The 19,390-nt window shown below is 45.5% G+C and overlaps 1 protein-coding gene across 1 annotated transcript in view; it reads left to right on the top strand.

Annotated features, from left to right (window-relative positions):
• The first annotated feature begins 740 nt into the window (after positions 1 to 740).
• Positions 741 to 19,390, top strand: part of LOC310859446 (uncharacterized protein) — a 31,495-nt gene continuing 12,845 nt past the window's right edge. Inside the window, exons 1-7 of the mRNA XM_083765988.1 lie at positions 741 to 1,379; positions 4,776 to 4,973; positions 6,857 to 6,974; positions 7,874 to 8,025; positions 10,273 to 10,456; positions 14,452 to 14,553; positions 16,250 to 16,314. Of these exons, the coding sequence (XP_083622114.1) occupies positions 1,143 to 1,379; positions 4,776 to 4,973; positions 6,857 to 6,974; positions 7,874 to 8,025; positions 10,273 to 10,456; positions 14,452 to 14,553; positions 16,250 to 16,314 (1,056 nt within the window). The 5' untranslated portion in view covers positions 741 to 1,142. The remainder of the gene's footprint in view (positions 1,380 to 4,775; positions 4,974 to 6,856; positions 6,975 to 7,873; positions 8,026 to 10,272; positions 10,457 to 14,451; positions 14,554 to 16,249; positions 16,315 to 19,390) is intronic.

The following is a 19,390-nucleotide window of genomic DNA, read 5'->3' as shown; positions in this document are numbered from 1 at the left end:
AAAGTGCTGTCCCATTCCTTTCACAACAATGTGGAGCCCTTGCAGCCTCTCACCCTCAAGCACTTACAGCTGACGTTGGTAAAGTCAATGAGGGTTCAGGGCTTGAGGCAAGGGGGGCAATTGGGATCGGGCCTAACTATTAGGGCATTTGAACAATGGTGGGTGTTGGGTTGGATGATGCCTGCCTGCTGACTGCCTGCCAGTCACTGAACTGGTCAACTGGATCGCTGTCCTTATAAGGACATATAGACATGGGGTATTTATTTGTGTCTGTGTAGGACAATCAGACACATTTCAACACCTTCAAATATAGTTCACTTCAATCAATCAATGTCCAGGGCAGGCACGTAACACGTTTCAACATGTCTCAATGTTTAAATGGACTTTCCCACCCAAACAAATAAAACACGCGAGCGCGCGCGCGCGCACACACACACACACACACACACACACACACACACACAGTGACACACACCCCCGTGTGGGTTCTGGGTGTCCCTCCTTGATATGAAAATATTTGGCAAGAGGATCTTAATAATTATTGTAATATTATGCCTTACAAAACATGATCCATGGCAAAACGAATGCACCGATGCGGTGTGCGTGCGTACGCGTGTCACAAACACCCCCCCCCCCCTCCCCCCACCCACACACACACACACACACACACACACACACACACACACAATTTCACTACCGTACTTTACTACTTTCCCTTTCTCACACACACGCTTCAACGACGTGCTGCTACCGGAGGGACGTTTAATGAACAACGCGCGTTTATTACCTGATCACTTTGATTTCAATTAATCAATCAATGGCCATCGATCAGCAGTGTGTGTGTGTGTGTGTGTGTGTGTTTAGTAGTTAGCATCTATAGCGGCTAACGGGCTATTAGCTTGGCTGCTTCAAAAACTTTACTCCAACAACAGCGACTTTAGACCTTAGAGTGCACGCGCACATACAAACACACACACGGTCACAGTACGTCTTGTTGCTATTGCTAATTCATTACTTATCCAATCAATGATCAATAGCTGATGATCAGTCCTCGGTGAGTTCATCGATAAGGAGCTGTTTTCTTTGGTTGTGTACGGTCCACCGGGACAGCCTGCCTCCTCCTCCCCGGCTTCGGGTTAGGGATGAGCGGCCAGGCTGCGGCCATCAGCGGCCCGGCGGGGGAGGAGGACCACCAGCAGCAGCAGCAGCGGGACTTCAGCGGCTCGCCGGCCGACATAGAGGTGACCTACAGCGGATCCGAGCAGGACTCCGAGTCCGAGGATGAGGAGGAGGACCAGGGCGGCCCTGCAGTGGCCGCGGTGCAGAGGAGGAGAGGAGTGAAGAGGGAGAGACTGGAGACGGCCGTGGGCATGACGGGGGTAAGGCTATAAGACTGGCACTGTGGTGGGTATGATGGCGGTATAAGACTGGCACTGTGGTGGGCATGATGGAGGTATAAGACTGGCACTGTGGTGGGCATGATGGAGGTATAAGACTGGCACTATGGTGGGCATGATGGAGGTATAAGACTGGCACTGTGGGCATGGCGTAGCGTGGATTGAAATGTTTGTTGACTGGGAAAATTAGCATCGCGATTGATGATGGGGGTTGAGGAGGGGAGATAGCCTATAGGTTATTGATTGATTGAAATATTTACACATCAGATCAAAAACAAATCACACCAGTCACAGCAAGCCGCCTTTGTTGTTTTTAGCTACTCGGAAAGACCGGTTTTTTGATTGATTGATTGGAATATTTATTAACATTTTGCAGAATTACAGATGGTACATTTCAAGCACAACTCAATACAAAGACTGTCAACTGTGAGTGGACGACCCAATAAAGCATTACATTTGTTTACAAGAGGGTCCACACCTTGTTCGATTCATCAAAACATTTAGAGACGTACAAATTGACACTTCTGTAAATCCAAAGAACAGAACAGGAATTAATCATGAAGGAGGTTAAAAGGGAAAAGGCTGGGGAGGGGAGACGCGAGGCCGATAGGTGAAACCGGTCTTTCCTAGTTGCTAACAACAAAGGCGTCTCGCTGTGGCTGGTGTGATTTTGCTGGACACATTGGCTGTGCATGCTGGCTGGTATGGGGGCTGGGCTGCCAATGTTACTAGAAAGTCTGGTGGTTACTGCCAATGTAGGCTATAGTTTGTTGTTGTCTCCACCAGGCCGAAGGAACTAGGTGGACCCTCTTGTAAACAAGTGTAATATGCTTTATGGTGTCGTCCACTCACAGTGAACAGTTTTTGTATTGAGTTGTGCTTGAAATGTAGGCTACTGTAATTCTGCAAACTGTTAATACATACTTCAGTCAATCAATCAAAGGCATGGGGAAGAGAGTAGCCTATGTTTTGCACTCCATCCGTCAGTATGGTGGATTCCGTCCTCTCATAGCGCCACCATGAGGCAGAGTTTGCCCCTCCTATACACAGGTTTAATGTTTGTCTTTACTAGTTCAATGTTTGTTTTGTAAACGCCATTGACAATGAAGGGACAATAATTTACGGTCATAATGTGTCATTTACGTCATATTGTACTCTTTATTGTTAATGGCGTTTAATGTTTGTGTTTGCGCCGTTGGTTTCACATCACCATCACATCGATCGCCTAACCTAATCAATAAGAGTTAGACTTTAATATATTAGAGCCCCTCACTCGTACAGCTTTTATCTAGCCTGGCCCCAGCCCTGAATCTCTAGCAACGCCCATTAAGAAAATATGTTCTGGCGAAGTGAAACGAAATGAAAACTCAGACTGAGTGTCAGGCTAGCTTTTATGATCCGTACATCACACAACTCTGTATATACTCATCTCTGTAGTCATGTGATCAACACGGATCTGGTCTACTTCCCATGTTCCATCCCTATAGAGCGTTGCAGTCCCTCCCCCTTTCAGAACGGCGAGTGGCCCAGGAAATGAAAAGCAATGCATTTTTCCCATAGCCGTTTCTGAAAGTATTTATTTAAAGATGGTTACGCCGCGGACAAAGCCAACTCGGATCGTGACAAATCATGACAATGAACACAATATTTTGGGCCGATCAAAAAAATTATAAGAAGAAAAACAAAACAAATAGTCTTGTATCCTGCCTTTATTTTCTTCTTTCTAATGATTTGATCGGCCCAAAATATTGTGTTCATTGTCATGATTTGTCACGATCCGAGTTGGCTTTGTCCGCGGCGTAACCGTCTTTAAATAAATACTTTCAGAAACGGCTATGGGAAAAATGCAGTGCTTTTCATTTCCTGGGCCACTCGCCATTCTGAAAGGGGGAGGGACTGCGACGCTCTATAGGCTAAGATTGGCTTCCAAAGCTTGCATTGCATGATTGGTCCGTTTCGTACAAAATGCCGCAAATCATGAACACAGCGTGTGATTTCAAATCATGAACACAGCGTGTGATTTCAAATCATGAACACAGCGTGTGATTTCTCAAATCATGAACACTGTGTGTGATTTCACAAATCATGAACACTGCGTGTGATTTCACAAATCATGAACACAAGGCCGAGGACGAAATGCCACTATTTTGGCGCTATATAATTCCTGTTTTACCTATAACTGCACAGATCTGTGTACAACTTTGTATACGCACTCCCTAGAGTCAAAGGGGAAAAATCAAACATAGGTATGGAAAATAACAAAAAATACATTATTTACACTTGTGAAGTGTGTGTGTGTGTGTGTGTGTGTGTGTGTGTCTGAGTCCGAGTATGTCTGAGTATGCACAATAAGGCTACATTACATTACAATCAATTGGAGAGGGTTGCTTCAAGAGGCTGGCCCTCAATCTATGTTTAAAGTTACAGAGTGAAGATGAGGAGTTGGCAATAAGTATGTGTGAATTCCAGAGTAAAGAACCTCTGACTTGTCTACAGATTCTATCCATACATCAAGCAAATCCTTATACACTATATATCAAACACTCCTTTCCTCCTGGTGGAGACCTGTGCCCCGAGGGGCACTTTTTCTATAGATTTTCGCCACACAATGTCAGAAGCTAGACTGGGCCTGTGCCCAAGTGGCCCAATGGAGGCTACGCTTCTGGGGGAGACTGTCACTGTATGTGGGCATTATGGTGGGCATGGAGCTAAGACTGTCACTGTATGTGGGCATGACATTACATGGTGTATACTAGGTGGGCATGGGGCTAAGGCTGTGGGCATTATATGGTGGCCATGGGGCTAAGGCTGGGGGCGTTATAAGGTGGGCATGGGGCTAAGGCTGTGGGCATTATAAGGTGGGCATGGGGCTAAGGCTGTGGGCATTATATGGTGGGCATGGGGCTAAGGCTGTGGGCATTATAAGGTGGGCATGGGGCTAAGGCTGTGGGCATTATAAGGTGGGCATGGGGCTAAGGCTGTGGGCATTATAAGGTGGGCATGGGGCTATTGCTGGGGGCATTATATGGTGGGCATGGGGCTAAGGCTGTGGGCATTATATGGTGGGCATGGGGCTAAGGCTGTGGGCATTATAAGGTGGGCATGGGGCTAAGGCTGTGGGCATTATAAGGTGGGCATGGGGCTATTGCTGGGGGCATTATAAGGTGGGCATGGGGCTATGGCTGGGGGCATTATAAGGTGGGCATGGGGCTAAGGCTGTGGGCATGGGGCTAAGGCTGTGGGCATTGTAAGGTGGGCATGGGGCTAAGGCTGTGGGTTTCAGAAAATTATCATATTATGTATACACATTTTTAGAATCTGATCTTGGGTCAGAATGGGTTAATGTATTTATTACGTGGTCTTTATTTAAAACTCTAGATGGAGGACGACGACGCCCCCCCCGGAGGCTCCTCCTCCTCCCCCGGGGCTCCGCCCCCATGGGGAGGCGGGGCCTCCCGTGGGACCAAGCCGGGGAAGAAGACCCGTGGACGGATCAAGATCAACATGGAGTACATCGACAACAAGCAGCGACGATACTCCATGTTTAGTAAACGCAGGATCGGCATGATGAAGAAGGTAGTTATTATCTCATTCTGACCTGAGATCAGATTCATACGAGGTTTCCACTGGACACACACTGGTCTGATTAACCTATTCTGACCCGAGATCAGATTCTAAAAATGTCAGTCGTTCTTCGATTTTTCAAAAATAGCAGACCTACAAGCTCGTAGCGTGCCACTCGGTGGCGCGCTATGAGCTTGTAGATCTGCTATTTTTCAATAGCTAAAGCATAACATGATGCTAACACCAAAATGGGTTCCTGTTCAGAATGGGTTATTATAGACTAGCATAATTATTATTTTTACCAGCTGCAAGCTGGTCAATATTAGCTTGTGAAAGTCCCGACTGGTAGATACACACTGGAGATCGACAGGAGATCATTTTCTGCTGAGCCTGCTCTGTCACCAGTTGGCAACACTGGTTGCCAAGCCTGCATATTTCCAGCCTAACGTGGATTCATTCACAGTTGCTTGCCTGGTTTGGTTTTTGGAGGCTGCTTAGCTTATATCTGTCACGACAGTTGCCACCACTGGCAACAACCCATAACATCCCATCGTCTGCACGGCATGGCTAGTGGAGCAGTTCTGATTGGCTGCCTCGTCTCCAGCCATGTTGCCTCAGAATTCTTTAGGGTCACTAATTTGAGCATAACAGCGAAGCGCAGCTAAAAAGTGGCATAACGTCAGCAGCAGACCCACAGATAATAATAATGCAGCTGGTAATTAATTGATTTAATCAATTTGGGCTTGTTTTTGTTTTATCCCACGATTTTGCAACCCATTTATTCACCCAGTGTCAATTATCTAATGTAGGCCCAGGCGGTGGCGTAACCGTCTGGGCACCCAACTGGTAATCCAGTCGCAGTGTGCCGCGGGTTCGACTCCCGAGCCCGACACGGCCTTTACTGCATGTCTTCCCCCATCTCTCTCCCGTTTCCTGTCAGTCTACTGTCTGTCCCTTCAAAAAACCAATAAAAGGCATAAGCCGCAAAAAATATCTTACAAAAAATATATATATATCTAATGTAATCCTGGGCGCTACACTTCCTCTGGGGGGGGGGGGTCGGGCAGCGGACTGACCTCATGCTTCCTTCTATGCATGAGGAGTCTAAGCTGCTTCTTTTCTCCTGACAGAGGGGAGTTTACCCGGCCAGACGTAGCGCATGGAAGGAACACGTTATTCCTACCAGTTCCTTTGCCCTCCATCAGGCGCCCCGGCTGGCCAGGGGGAGGTAGTTTAGAGACCAGGATTACTGCATGTTTTTGTGAGGGTACCTACCCTAGGGGACACGGGGAGAACATGTGAGGGTACCTACCCTAGGGGACACGGGGAGAACATGTGAGGGTACCTACCCTAGGGGACACGGGGAGAACATGTGAGGGTACCTACCCTAGGGGACACGGGGAGAACATGCAAACTCCACACAGAAAGGCCCTTTTGCCAACCCCGCCTCAGGTATGGGCACTGATGACGCGGAGGAGAGGACACGCCCCACAGCACCCACAGCGTCCTGAGCGGGAATCGAACCCAGGACCTTCTAGCTGTGAGGCGACAGCACTACCGACTGTGCCCTATAGACTAGCATAATCACTGGAAAAAAATGTTAACCCATTTTAGGCGGGAACCCCTTTTGGTGTTAGCATTATGCTATGCTTTAGCTATTGAAAAATAGCAGATCTACAAGCTCATAGCGCGCCACCGAGTGGCGCTCTACGAGCTTGTAGGTCTGCTATTTTTTTAAACTCGAAGAACGACTGAAAGAAACATAGCTTTTTCAGAAAACTGTCAGGATGTAGAAGACATTTTTAGAATCTGATCTCGGGTCAGAATGGGTTAATCAGGTTGTCTGTCTGTCTGTCTGTCTGTCTGTCTGTCTGTCTGTCTGTCTGTCTGTCCAGGCCTATGAGCTGTCCACTCTAACAGGAACTCAGGTGTTGCTGCTGGTGGCCAGTGAGACAGGCCATGTGTACACATTTGCCACCAAGAAGCTGCAGCCCATGATCACCAGTCAGACAGGTATGCAGAGAGTGAGACGGGTTCAACAATACATGCACCGTGTGTGTGTGTGTGTGTCTGTGTCTGTGTCTGTAAGTCTGTAATCCAAATAACTCGAGAACTGTTCGCCCCCACCGGCTTCAAATTTGACACGCACACCACAGGGAGTGCAGTGCCTGGCCTTGGAGACGGTGGGGATACACCGTTGTCCAGAAACGCCACAAAAGGCTCTGGTCAGTGGACCAAATGAGCCCCATAGTCCCCTCCCCCTCCCAGCCTCTGCCTCAGCCAATTGATTGCCCTGGCAGCACACCTGCCATTTGATTACTTAAAGGACAACTTTAGTTGACAACTTGTCGAACCAAGGTTCATGTTTTAGGTTGTTATTAGAGAAAGTAAAAGGTGAGTGTAATTTTCTTTTCATTTGCTGCTTTCTTTCTTTTTAGGGATTTTAGCTGTTTTTGACAGGGGGGCGGGGGCATTCGAGCATGGGGCTAAATGTGTATTTCTTTACAAAATGTTATAGCAATTTCTTTTTTTATTCTTTACTATAGTCCTACTAGACCCCAAGAAATTACATTTGACCACAAAAGATCACGGGATCTACTGAATGTGTCAAACTGGCATATTGAGCCTATGACACAGTGTGGCTTCCCCCCAGTAGGCTACCTTCACATTCAGTAGATCCTGTGATCTTCTGTGGCCAGATGTAATTTCTTGGGGTCTAGTAGGACTATAGTAAATAATTAAAAAATAAATCGCTATAACATTTTGTAAAGAAATACATATTTAGCCCCATGCTCGAATGCCCCCCTGTCAAAAACAGCTAAAATCCCTAAAACGAAAGAAAGCAGCAAATGAAAAAAGAGGGGAGTTGCACCACTCAGTTCACACAGGTGTGATCTTTTTTCCCCTTCCAGGTAAGGCTCTGATTCAGACGTGTCTGAACTCTCCAGACTCTCCGCCTCACTGCGACGCGACCAGCGACAAGAGGATGAGCGCCACGGGCTTCGAGGAGACCGACCTCACCTACCAGGTGACGGACCAGGACGGGTTTCCCGACCCGGGCAAGGTGGGTGTTCCTTGACTTTACACATTAACCCTTTAACCCTTTCTGACCTGAGATCAGATTCTAAAAAATGTCTTCTACACCCTGACAGTTTTCATTCTGACCTGAGATCAGATTCTAAAAATGTCTTCTATGTCAGTCACTCTTCGATTTTTCAAAAATAGCAGACCTACAAGCTCGTAGCGCGCCACTCGGTGGCGCGCTATGAGCTTGTAGATCTGCTATTTTTCAATAGCTAAAGCACGACATGATGCTAACACCAAAATGGGTTCCCGTTCAGAATGGGTTAACCCATTTAGGACTAAGGCAGATTCTAAAAAAACCTGAACTATGTTTTATTCAATCTTTTTCCAAAAATGTTATATTGCTATATACTGTACATGGCAACAATAACCTTCCAAAATGGGTTCCCGTCATGAAGGTGTAAAACAGCCAGACCAGGACGGGTCGCCCGACCCGGGCAAGGGGGGTGTTCCTTAACTTGACCACATTAACCCATTGAGACCTAAGACCAGATTCTACAAATGTCTTCTAGATCATGACAGATCATGATCTATATCGGTGGTTCTCAATCTATTTCATGTCGAGGACCCCAAAATCATACTATCATCATACTATAATTCTAACAATGTCTGTCTGTCTGTCTGTCTGTCAGAAACAAACACTTATCTCCTCATTGCCTGCACCAATCACTCCCACTTTTCACACAGGCATTGACCATATGAATATGGAGGTCTTAACGGAGCCCTTATTTCAATTTGACACATTAATTACTGAACAACTCATCTCCCCGCAAATCACATGTCATGAAATGCATTTTGGGACGGACACAGATTAATACTGGGACACAGTTTCCGGCGCAACATTCCCCTTGCATTCTCCAACGCACTTCCCCTTCTTCACACCGCCCCGCCCCCCAGGCAGGCATCAGACCCACACGAGGAAAACAACTCGGACCAACGAACACGCCACCTTAGTAACAGTAGCCTGCGCATCGACACAATTACTACATACAACATGCCACGAAGAACAGCCTCAAGGACCCTAGCGCATTCTTCCACGCACCTACCCTTTTTCACACCGCCCCCAGCCAACACGGAGGTTGTGTGTGTGTGTGTGTGTGTGTGCGTGTGTGTGTGTGCGTGCGTGTGCAGACTAGTTTCGCTGTGAGCGTGTGTGTAAACTACTTAAGCTGTGTGTGCGTATGTGTGCGCGTGCGTCATCGTGTGGCCGTTTTCAGTTCGCTATAAACACAACACGAGATACAACTGTCTTGAACATAAGCCACACACACACACAGCGTGAAGTGGCTGCAGCGCACGCTCCGGTGAAAACAGCTAATCTACAAGCTCACAACATCACAGGTTGCAAAAGCCATGAGTTCTCTCAAGCCAAAGCTCACAATTGAGACCGTTTTGGACGCAAATCCACCTGCAAATTGGATCTGTGCGACTGTCAATATATGGTTGCATGTCAAACTGGGGGTCCTTGATACTTTTCAAATGGGGCTCTGTGGGCTAATAAGTGTAAATTTGCTCTTGCCATGAAAACGTTTCCCTACCATGCATTTGGAAGAATACTTTAATGTTATACTCTGTTTTTATTCATAAAAGAAACACACACACACACACACACACACACACACAAATATATTATACAAGTTGAAATATATCAGAACGGGTAAGGACTAGTGTATAATTATGTAATTGGCCGCCATCTGAAAATATGTTGTTTCAGGGACTGTCAGGATCATACATTTGTAGAATCTGGTCTCAGGTCTTATCCCATTTTGGGGCGGGAACCCCTTTTGGTGTTGGCATTATGTTATGCTTTAGCTATACATAGGAGAGCTGTGGGCAGTTCAGAAACCCGTCCACCAGTGACATCATTGTTAGGCAGAATTTCTTTAACGAGATAATACAAAATGATCTGTGCGTGTGTGCGTGCGTGCGTATTTAGATTGTCTTAATCGTGAGAACGATGGCTCCCATTATCGCATTGCAACTTTTCAGGAATTGAAAGCCCGCAGTTTCTATTGGCTTGGATTGCCACCGAGTGGCGCGCTTGTAGGTCTGCTATTTTTTTTAAATCGAAGAACGACTGACATAGAAACATAGCTTTTTCAGAAAACTGTCAGGATGTAGAAGACATTTTTAGAATCTGATGTCAGGTCAGAATGGGTTGATGGGCTAAAATCGTTTGCTTGTGAAACAGTGATCAAAGATTTGCACACGTGTTTTTCTCCGTCAGAAGTCGAACAGCAAGTCGAGCAGCAAGTCGACGTTCGTCAACGCACCGCACGCCACCTCCAACAGCCTTACAGGCCCCGCCTCTAACCACGCCCCCTGCTCGTCCTCTAACCCTGCCTCCTCGGCGACCAACGGGATGCTGCTGAAAACAACCCCGCCACCTGGAGGCTTCACCCTGATGTCAGGTCTGTCTGTCTGTCTGTCTGTCTGTCTGTCACTGTCTGTCTGTCTGTCACTGTCTGTTATTCTCCATAATGCAGACCGTGGCCATCTTACCATATAAGGTAATGGCAAGGTGCAACCAGAAAAGTCCCATCTGATTATATTAACCCATTTAGGCCTGACGTCGAAATTTGAAAAAAATGTCTTCATCAAGACATTTCTCTGAAATACCTCATGTTTCTGTATCAGTGGTGCTCAATATTTCATGTCAAGACAAGGACCTCCGTCCACCCATCTGAAAATATGCGTGCTGCCATTCTGCCATCATGATAATGTCACTGTACCTGTATCAGTGAGTGACAAATAAACCCTCTACAAAGGGTTGTGTAGTTGTCTGTTGGTTTTTGTCCCAGTCCAGCCCTGCATGAATAGCGGAGGGGACGGAGCTTTGCGCCAGATCAGTCTCTATCCTTCTTTATACTCTATGGCCCTCATTTATCAATCGAGTGTAAAATCTGCCACAGATTCGAGTGCAGGTTTCGTAGTACACCCACGTCGCCACGGCATTTATAAAGTGATCGCAAACAGCTGATCCTTCCTTAATTTTGTTCTCACGTTAATAAATGTCACGGCTGAATTTGATCTGGCACGCCCTAAGAAATCAAGCCTCGCCCTCGTTTTTGCGACATGAACAACGGCAATACGTTTCCTGAAACCATGGTTACATGAAAAAATAGGTTTCTCCCGTGCCTTGCTGCCCGCCTCACCCCCCTCTCTCATACACACGCACAGCACGCACATGCAACTTGCAAGCCCAACTAACTGGTGTGTTGTTAAACAAATAAAGAACGAACACCTGCATGAATTAAATAAAGCGTGCGTGCGGGGGGTGAGGCGGGCAGCAAGGGAAGCGAAGCGAGAGAAGAAACAGACAACTAAATAAAGTTGTAGGCCTACCCTGTGACAGGGTAGGCCTACAACTTTATTTAATTCATGCAGGGTCCCTGCATGTCTGTTTCCCTCTCACCTCGCTTGCCTTGCTGTCATGCACGCACGCACCTACACACATTAAATAAAGCTGTCTGTTTCTCCTCTCGCTTCGCTTCCCTTCTGCTGTTTTGCAGGTGCTCCTCCTGTCTGTCTGTCTGTCTCTCTCTATCACAGTGGTCCGTCCGTGACCAACTGACCATGCACGTTCCGACGTTCGACAGTCTATTTAGATTGCCTCCAGTCGTTAGTCACTGCAGTGGCCGGGCTGTCAACTGTCATATGAATGTGCAGCCAAAACAGTATATAGCCTCATGTGGCTGGTGGTGGGCAGCGTGGGCTGGCTGGTATTATCTCCGATGCAGTTCCCACTTGCGCTGGGAGCCTGGCACGGTACATTTGGCATTCGAGCGACGCGTCGCCATCGGGTTTATTATATTGCACATAGGCTACCGTAAGAAAGACATCGGCCTTCATGCTGTAGATTAGGCTACAGTAGGCTATACCTGCACGTTGGGACTCTCCGCAGCTGAGCTGCAGCAGCTGCTGCACTATACTCTCCAACGTCCCGTCATGGAAATATTTCAGCACAGACAGCCCAAATCCTCGCATGTATGCGCTCATGCAAAACACTGTTTAAATGGCTTAAGCATCTCTTGCAACATTGTTTTTAATTGCGCGATTTTATCTCCTACTAATTTCATATGACACATGTATTCCTTAACATTTTTATTTATTTATTTTTTACATGTAGCCCATATACATTATACATACCTTTTATATAAACATTTTAGGAGTGAATACATATATGTTTAGATGCCTGTGACAGCCTCTCAGCAGTTCAGACAAGGCTGCTCCGCTTGTGTAACAGAAAAACAGCGTACGCCAGCTGCAGAGTAGACGTGGGTTTTGATCGTTGTCACGTTCAATTTCAAGCTTTGCCGGAAATGTTAAATGCCGAAAATGTCGGTAATTTCGGCGTGCGCCCATATTTTGGCGTACGCACGGTTGATAAATGAGGGCCTATGTTCCAAACTCTGATGGCCACATGACCGTGGTCTGTCTGTCTGTCTGTCTGTGTGGTGTCTGTCTGTCTGTCTGTCTGTCTGTCTGTTATAGCTGTCAGTTCCCCTCAAATGTCATTGCTTTGTTATGTTTAACTTAATACTATTACTTACTGCTGCCGGTGGAGAACTAACTAACTTGCTCCCTAGTGCTCTGATCCGCTGTACTGCCAGCCTACTGTATCCTATAGTGCTCTGATCCGCCGTACTGCCAGCCTACTGTATCCTATAGTGCTCTGGTCCGCTGTACTGCCAGCCTACTGTATCCTATAGTGCTCTGATCCGCTGTACTGCCAGCCTACTGTATCCTATAGTGCTCTGATCCGCTGTACTGCCAGCCTACTGTATCCTATAGTGCTCTGATCCGCTGTACTGCCAGCCTACTGTATCCGGCACTCGGCATTTCCGCTTCCATTTTAATTCCACGCCTAGCGAGCTAAAAGCTAACGAAGCTATAACTGGAGCCTGTTCCCTCCACATGCTAGAATTGTACCTCTCAGTCCCGGCATAGTAGTTCCGGACCGTTCAATCGGTAGTGTTCAATACAAATATTTTTTTATCTGAACACATCTCAACACGCTACATTTCCCTGCTACAGTTGACACAATGCAGTGTGAACTGTGAATCATAAACACAGCAAATTAAAAATGCAAAAACGATGCAATTTCACCCCCCCCCCCATCTAGATGTGAATGCGACCTAAATGTTTCTCTGACAAATCTGAAAAGAAATGCTAAAAAGTAAATCATACTATAATTCACCGAATGTCTGTGTGTGTGAGTGTGTCCGACCGCATTATCTCCTCATTGCCTGCACCAATCGCTCCCACTTTTCACACAGGCATTGACCATATGAATATGGAGCCCTTTTTTCGATTTGACACATTAATCATTATTAATTAATTTATTAGTGAATTAAAAACGCATGCAGTACCCCCCGCAGCCACAGGGCGGAAAAACTCCTCTCCCCAGAAATCACGTGTCACCAGTGTCACAAGTGAATTGCATTTTGGGACGGTCACTGATTAATACTGGGACACAGTTTTCCGCGTAACTTGAGTTGTTTCGCCCGCTGTCAATTTTGCTCGCAATAGACAGCGGGCGAGCGATCGGGATATTTCAAACCCCCTTACGCATCGACACAATTACTACATACAACAAACAACATGCCACGAAGAACAGCCTCAAGGACCCTAGCGCATTCTTCCACGCACCTATACCCTTTTTCACACCGCCCCCAGCCAACACGGAGGTTGTGTGTGTGTGTGTGTGTGCAGACTACTTTCGCTGTGAGCATGTGTGTGTGTAAACTACTTAAGCTGTGAGTGCGCACGTGCGTATGTGTGCGCGTGCGTCATCGCGTGGCCGTTTTCACTTTTCAGTTCGCTATAAACACAACACGAGATACAACTGTCTTGAACATAAGCCACACACACACACAGCGTGAAGTGGCTACAGCGCACGCTCTGGTGAAAACAGCTAATCTACAAGCTCACAACATCACCGGTTGCAAAAGCCATGAGTTCTCTCAAGCCAAAGCTCACAATTGAGACCGTTTTGGACGCAAATCCACCTGCAAATTGGATCTGTGCGACTGTCCATATATAGGTGCATGTCAAACTGGGGGTCCTTGATACTTTTCAAATGGGGCTCTGTGGGCTAATAAGTGTAAATGTTGTGGTCCTTGCTCTTGCCATGAAAACGTTTCCCTACCATGCATTTGGAAGAATACTTTAATGTTATACTGCTGTTTTTATTCATAAAAAACCACACACAAATATATTATACAAGTTGAAATATATCAGAACGGGTAAGGACTAGTGCAATATAATTAAACATATAAAACATATTGACAGTATTTATATATGGTGTGTGTGAGTGTGTGTGTGCGTGCGTGCGTGTGTGTGTGTGTGTGTGTGTGTGCTTGTGTGTGTGTGTGTCTGCGTGTGTGCGTGCGTGTGTGTGTAGGTGGAGGCGGAGGCCAGCACCTTAAGGCCATTCAGGTACAGACCAGCCACGCCTTGACCAATCACAGCAGCTCTGAGCTGGCTCATAGCTCCGCCTCCACAGGTAACTACATCACCTGTACTAATTGATAACCCCGCCCCCCACCACACACACACATCACCTGTACTAATTGGTAACTCCCCCCCCCCATCAATTCTATCACCAAAACCACTGATTACCTTGTAGCGCCAGATTTAACCCATTTAGGCCTGACGTTGATATGTACATATTTTTTTAAATTGTATTATTTTCTGAAAAACCTCATGTGGTTCTCAATATTTCATGTCAAGTACCCCAGAAATTATATGTAATTGGCCGCCGACCCCCATCAGAAAATATGTTGTTCCAGTGACCCCCCCCCCCCCCCCAGAAGCAAAATATGAGTTAACAATGTTCGCTCTGAAATAATATATATTCAAAGATTTGTGCCGCATGTTAACGATTTTTCAAAAATAGCAGACCTACAAGCTCGTAGCGCGCCACTCGGTGGCGCGCTATGAGCTTGTAGATCTGCTATTTTTCAATAGCTAAATTATAACTATGTTTAAAACACCAAAAGGGGTTCCCGCCCCAAAATGGGTTAATGACGTTAAACCAACCCCTCGAGTGTAATATTGCAATTATACAACAGTTACCTTAGAGCTTGCTGAAAAAACATATTTTTTAATGACAGATGTAGTCACTACGACCACAAATGTCCCAAGAAACTAGCCACCGAGTGCGAGAACAGAGCAGCTGAATTCTTTGTTTTGATTAGGTGTGGTCGGTGCTCGTTTGAACCACGGCTAGAACGCTGTTTCAACCAATCAGATTGCTTCCTCGAAACCACCTGTTGTATTAATTACAGTATATTTATAGGTTTTAGTGATCTAGATTCAGACACACGGAGGAAGACGGCGCGGACCACCACCACCGCCGTCTGTCCAGATGAGATCTCATTTCTACATTTGAGTAATAATGGTGCAGCACTAGTAATTCATTTGAATTCCATCCATCCATCTTCAACCGCTTATCCGTAGTCGGGTCGCGGGGGCAACATCTCCACCATAGAGCTCCAGACTTCCCTCTCCAGAGTAACATTAGTAACTTCTCCTGGGGGGATCCCGAGGCGTTCCAAGGCCAGTGTTGAGATGTAATCCCTCCATCTGCGCCTTGGTCTGCCCTGGGGGTCTCCTCCCAGTGGGACGTGGTCCTTGGTCTGCCCCGGGGTCTCCTCCCAGTGGCACGTGGTCCTTGGTCTGCCCCGGGGTCTCCTCCCAGTGGGACGTGATCCTTGGTCTGCCCCGGGGTCTCCTCCCAGTGGGACGTGCCTCAAGGACCTCCCTAGGGAGACCCGAGGCATCCTAACCAGATGCCCTAAACCACCTAAAGGCTCATACATACTCCAGGTTTTGGTGAAAGGTTATCACCGTTTTAGGTGATAGCTTATCACCTAAAACGGTGATAAGAGTTGAGGCCATCATACTCGCGGTGATGTCCTTAATGCTGTTGTAGTTCGTTTTTTTACAGTTGTTTACATTAATGTTGTTGTTTACATTAAAACTGTTTAGTAGCCATAAACGTCAAGACGTCTAATTGCCTATTAAGTAAGACGTACTTCCCTCGTAATTCTTACAAAAAAATATATTTTAATTTTCATCCATATATTACAAATTCTTTCTTTCTTTATAATGGGAGAATTGGCACTCAAAGCCTAAACTGGTGACCACCAGGTGGCACTGAAAGAGTTTTAATGTTGTTGTTTACATGTTGTTTTTAGGGGCGGTCTCTCATGTGTTTGCTCCGGGCACTCAGATTCCAGCGTCTGCTGTCCAGCTGCATTATGTAAGTACAACTACTCTAATTGCTATTAAACACATTCTGTAAGTACTAATTAATTACTAACAGTAACCAGAGCGACCTCGCCCTTGGTGAAGCAACAGCGCTTCTTAATACGGCACAGTTAAGACGCAGGTGTTCAAACTATTAATCTGGTGTCCGTCAGGTCAGATGTAGACTTCCCGGGCCGGCTCCTTATATGCAGATCTAGGTGATGATCCAGTCTTCTCCATGTATGGCTATCCAGGGTTTGATGAGGTATCGGCACCCTGGGCAAGACCTAAGCTGAAAAGACTATCAGCGGAAGTTGCGGGATTTTAGCCGAAGTGAAATCGTTGATGCTTTACAAATCAGTTTACATTATCTACGAATGAAACAAGTGTTGCGATTGGTCGGGAAAATATCGTATCCGGGGGAAATACATTTGACGGCTGTTCCGGAGGATACAACCGCCGATCGCTTCTCTGCCTTGCGTTGTGACCGTATTTTGGCAGATAAGTAAGCCTGGGACCAAGGCTAAGGTATCGGTGGCGTGATCTTCGTATGTGGAGATCCAGGTGATGATAGTCAGCTCCACATATGGAGATCCATGTGTTTGTACCAACTTGGTTCATTTGCAAGTGTGACTCGCGTCGTGGCAACCACACTGGTTATCATGAGACCATATATGGACATTCCCATAATATGGACATTCCTATATGGAACTGATATTGATGACATCAGGGATCGCCATTCATAGGCATAAAAGGGATTGTATTGTATTGGATTTTTCCTCTTTTTAAGGGGCGCTCTATAAACAGCTTTTAGTCCTCACACGTCTCAAGATTTGCCATTGACAATGAAAGGGGAATTCAGGTCAAATGTCTGCTAAATCTTGTCCCCACGTGTCTCAAGATTTTCCATTGCCAATGAACGTCATATGTAAAATCGGCTAACCAATCGCATGTTGGCGGGAGCACTTGGCCCGTACCTTATGTAGCGATGTCAAATGTCCGCTAACATAAATTGATGTACGATGACTTACTTAAAGGATCACTTCGCCACTATTACATGGCCTTTGTCATGCTTTAGTATGATATCCGTTCATGAAAACAAAAATAATTTTTAGATTTGATAAAACCGCTGCGGAGAACAAGTCATGTAATGAGCCGAGGCACGGTAATATCATTTCCTACAATACCCACAGTGCATTGCGCGACAGACAGACCGGCACTGGGAGACAGTGAGGCAGCCCCTTAGGGGCAGCCACCCAGGAGGAACCTGAAAGTTTCTCGTGTTTGTTGTTGAAAGCGATAGAAGTAATAATAATAGCTAATATTTAGCGGTAGTAATAGTAACAGCAGTAGTGGTGGTATAGTAGTTAGTAGTCTCTGGTAGTAAGTAAGTAGCGTAATAGTAGTAGTGCGCAGCGTCCGACTCGAAATTCCACTGGCTGGCTTTGTTTTTAGAACTATGAAGTACAGATGCAATCCCAGCTGTACTCGAACCACTTTGAGTGTGCAGTGAACATTTCACCAACGCAGATATCTTCCAGTTCGACCGCAATCTAATGGAATAATTGACGCGGAACATCATCATCGAAGCATAAGTTGCAGAACAGAGGTATGTCGTAATAAACTAAATAAGCTACAATGCTGTGTACACCAGACACTAAATGAATGGCCATTGCAATGCATTACAGGAGACCACATGCATTTCCTTTCAAAATACATGGTTGTTGTTACACGTGGTTGTTGTGATGTTTATAAATTAATTTGACATACCGAGTGTCTGATGCTTACAGCTAAAGAGCTTTTTTGCTTCCACCATTTTACTAGCTTGTACATTTGCTATTTAAAAAAAATTGCTAAAATGAAAAACCTTATTGTTTACCATATTGTCTCATGATTGGTCAGAGGCCCATAATTGCATAATACTTTATTTGATGCAGGAGCTGGTGGCTGTCTTCGACTCAAGAGATGAAGAAGTGGCTTTCAAGGAACTCCCAAGTATACAGTATATTATATAGATATACAATTTACTTTGTATGTTGCTATTGAACACAATCTGTATTGATAAATCAATGTGATCTCATTTTCAAATATTAGACATGTACTACTCCTAAGCCTTTACCAATATGGTTGTGCTTTTACTGAAGTACATTTTTAATTCTGGACTTTTACTTGTAACAGAATATTTCTATATAGCAATATTATGTTGGGATTATTCTGGGATTCTTGCACACTGTCCGATTTTTGTAATCTGAGTAGGAGGACAAACTTTGCCTGTGTGGCCTTGTTTTTTAAACCCTATGTTACAGTACAATAAAACACATTCACTGACAAAGTCACACTTATTTCCATTGTGGTCTGGTTTGTATAAACAGACATCTGAATGATTTGTATCACGTGGCCCTTGATTCAATATCATGACAGTTTGAGCCTCATAGAGTATTAGGAATTGGTCAAAATGTATAAATACAATAGGCCTACATGAGAAAAAATAAAACAAACTTGACATCAAATCAACTATCTTTTAATAGTACTGATTTACATAAATCTATTATATATAAAAACAGGGGTCTATGGTTGAACTGGAAACTAACAAACTACATGTACAATGATACAAGTGCATTAGTCAGAGGTCACAGGGCAGGTGGTTCTGCATGATGACATGTCGCTGGAGAAGCTTCTGGCCAGGACAGGAGACACACATGCTGTGGCAAGAGAAGACAAGAGTCAGTAATGGTGAAAGCACTAAATGATTACTGGAATGGACAACTGAGTGTGTAGGCTATGTACAGTATGTTTCATGTGATGTACACTTTGGTATTGGACTGTTAAGTTTACCGACCAAATTAGTAGGTAGGCTACAACCGAGTATAAAATATCAATCATAATAATAAGCAGACTTGGCAACCTGTAGTATTCACACAATCATGTTACCAAAGATTGCCTTTTTTTACATTTAGAAATATAGCTTGAATCAGCCTGTCAGTCATTAGATGATGCAAAAACACTGATCCATGCCTTTGTTTTTTCTGGGCTTGATTATTGCAATTCTGGACTGCAGAATACTGCCAAAGAAAACAACTGAATCTGTG

This window comes from Protomyctophum parallelum (genome assembly GCF_964188405.1).
Source record: "Protomyctophum parallelum genome assembly, chromosome: 5".
Lineage (NCBI taxonomy): Eukaryota > Metazoa > Chordata > Actinopteri > Myctophiformes > Myctophidae > Protomyctophum > Protomyctophum parallelum.
The sequence above is the reverse complement of the archived record's forward strand: the minus strand, read 5'-3'. Positions and strand labels throughout refer to the sequence as shown.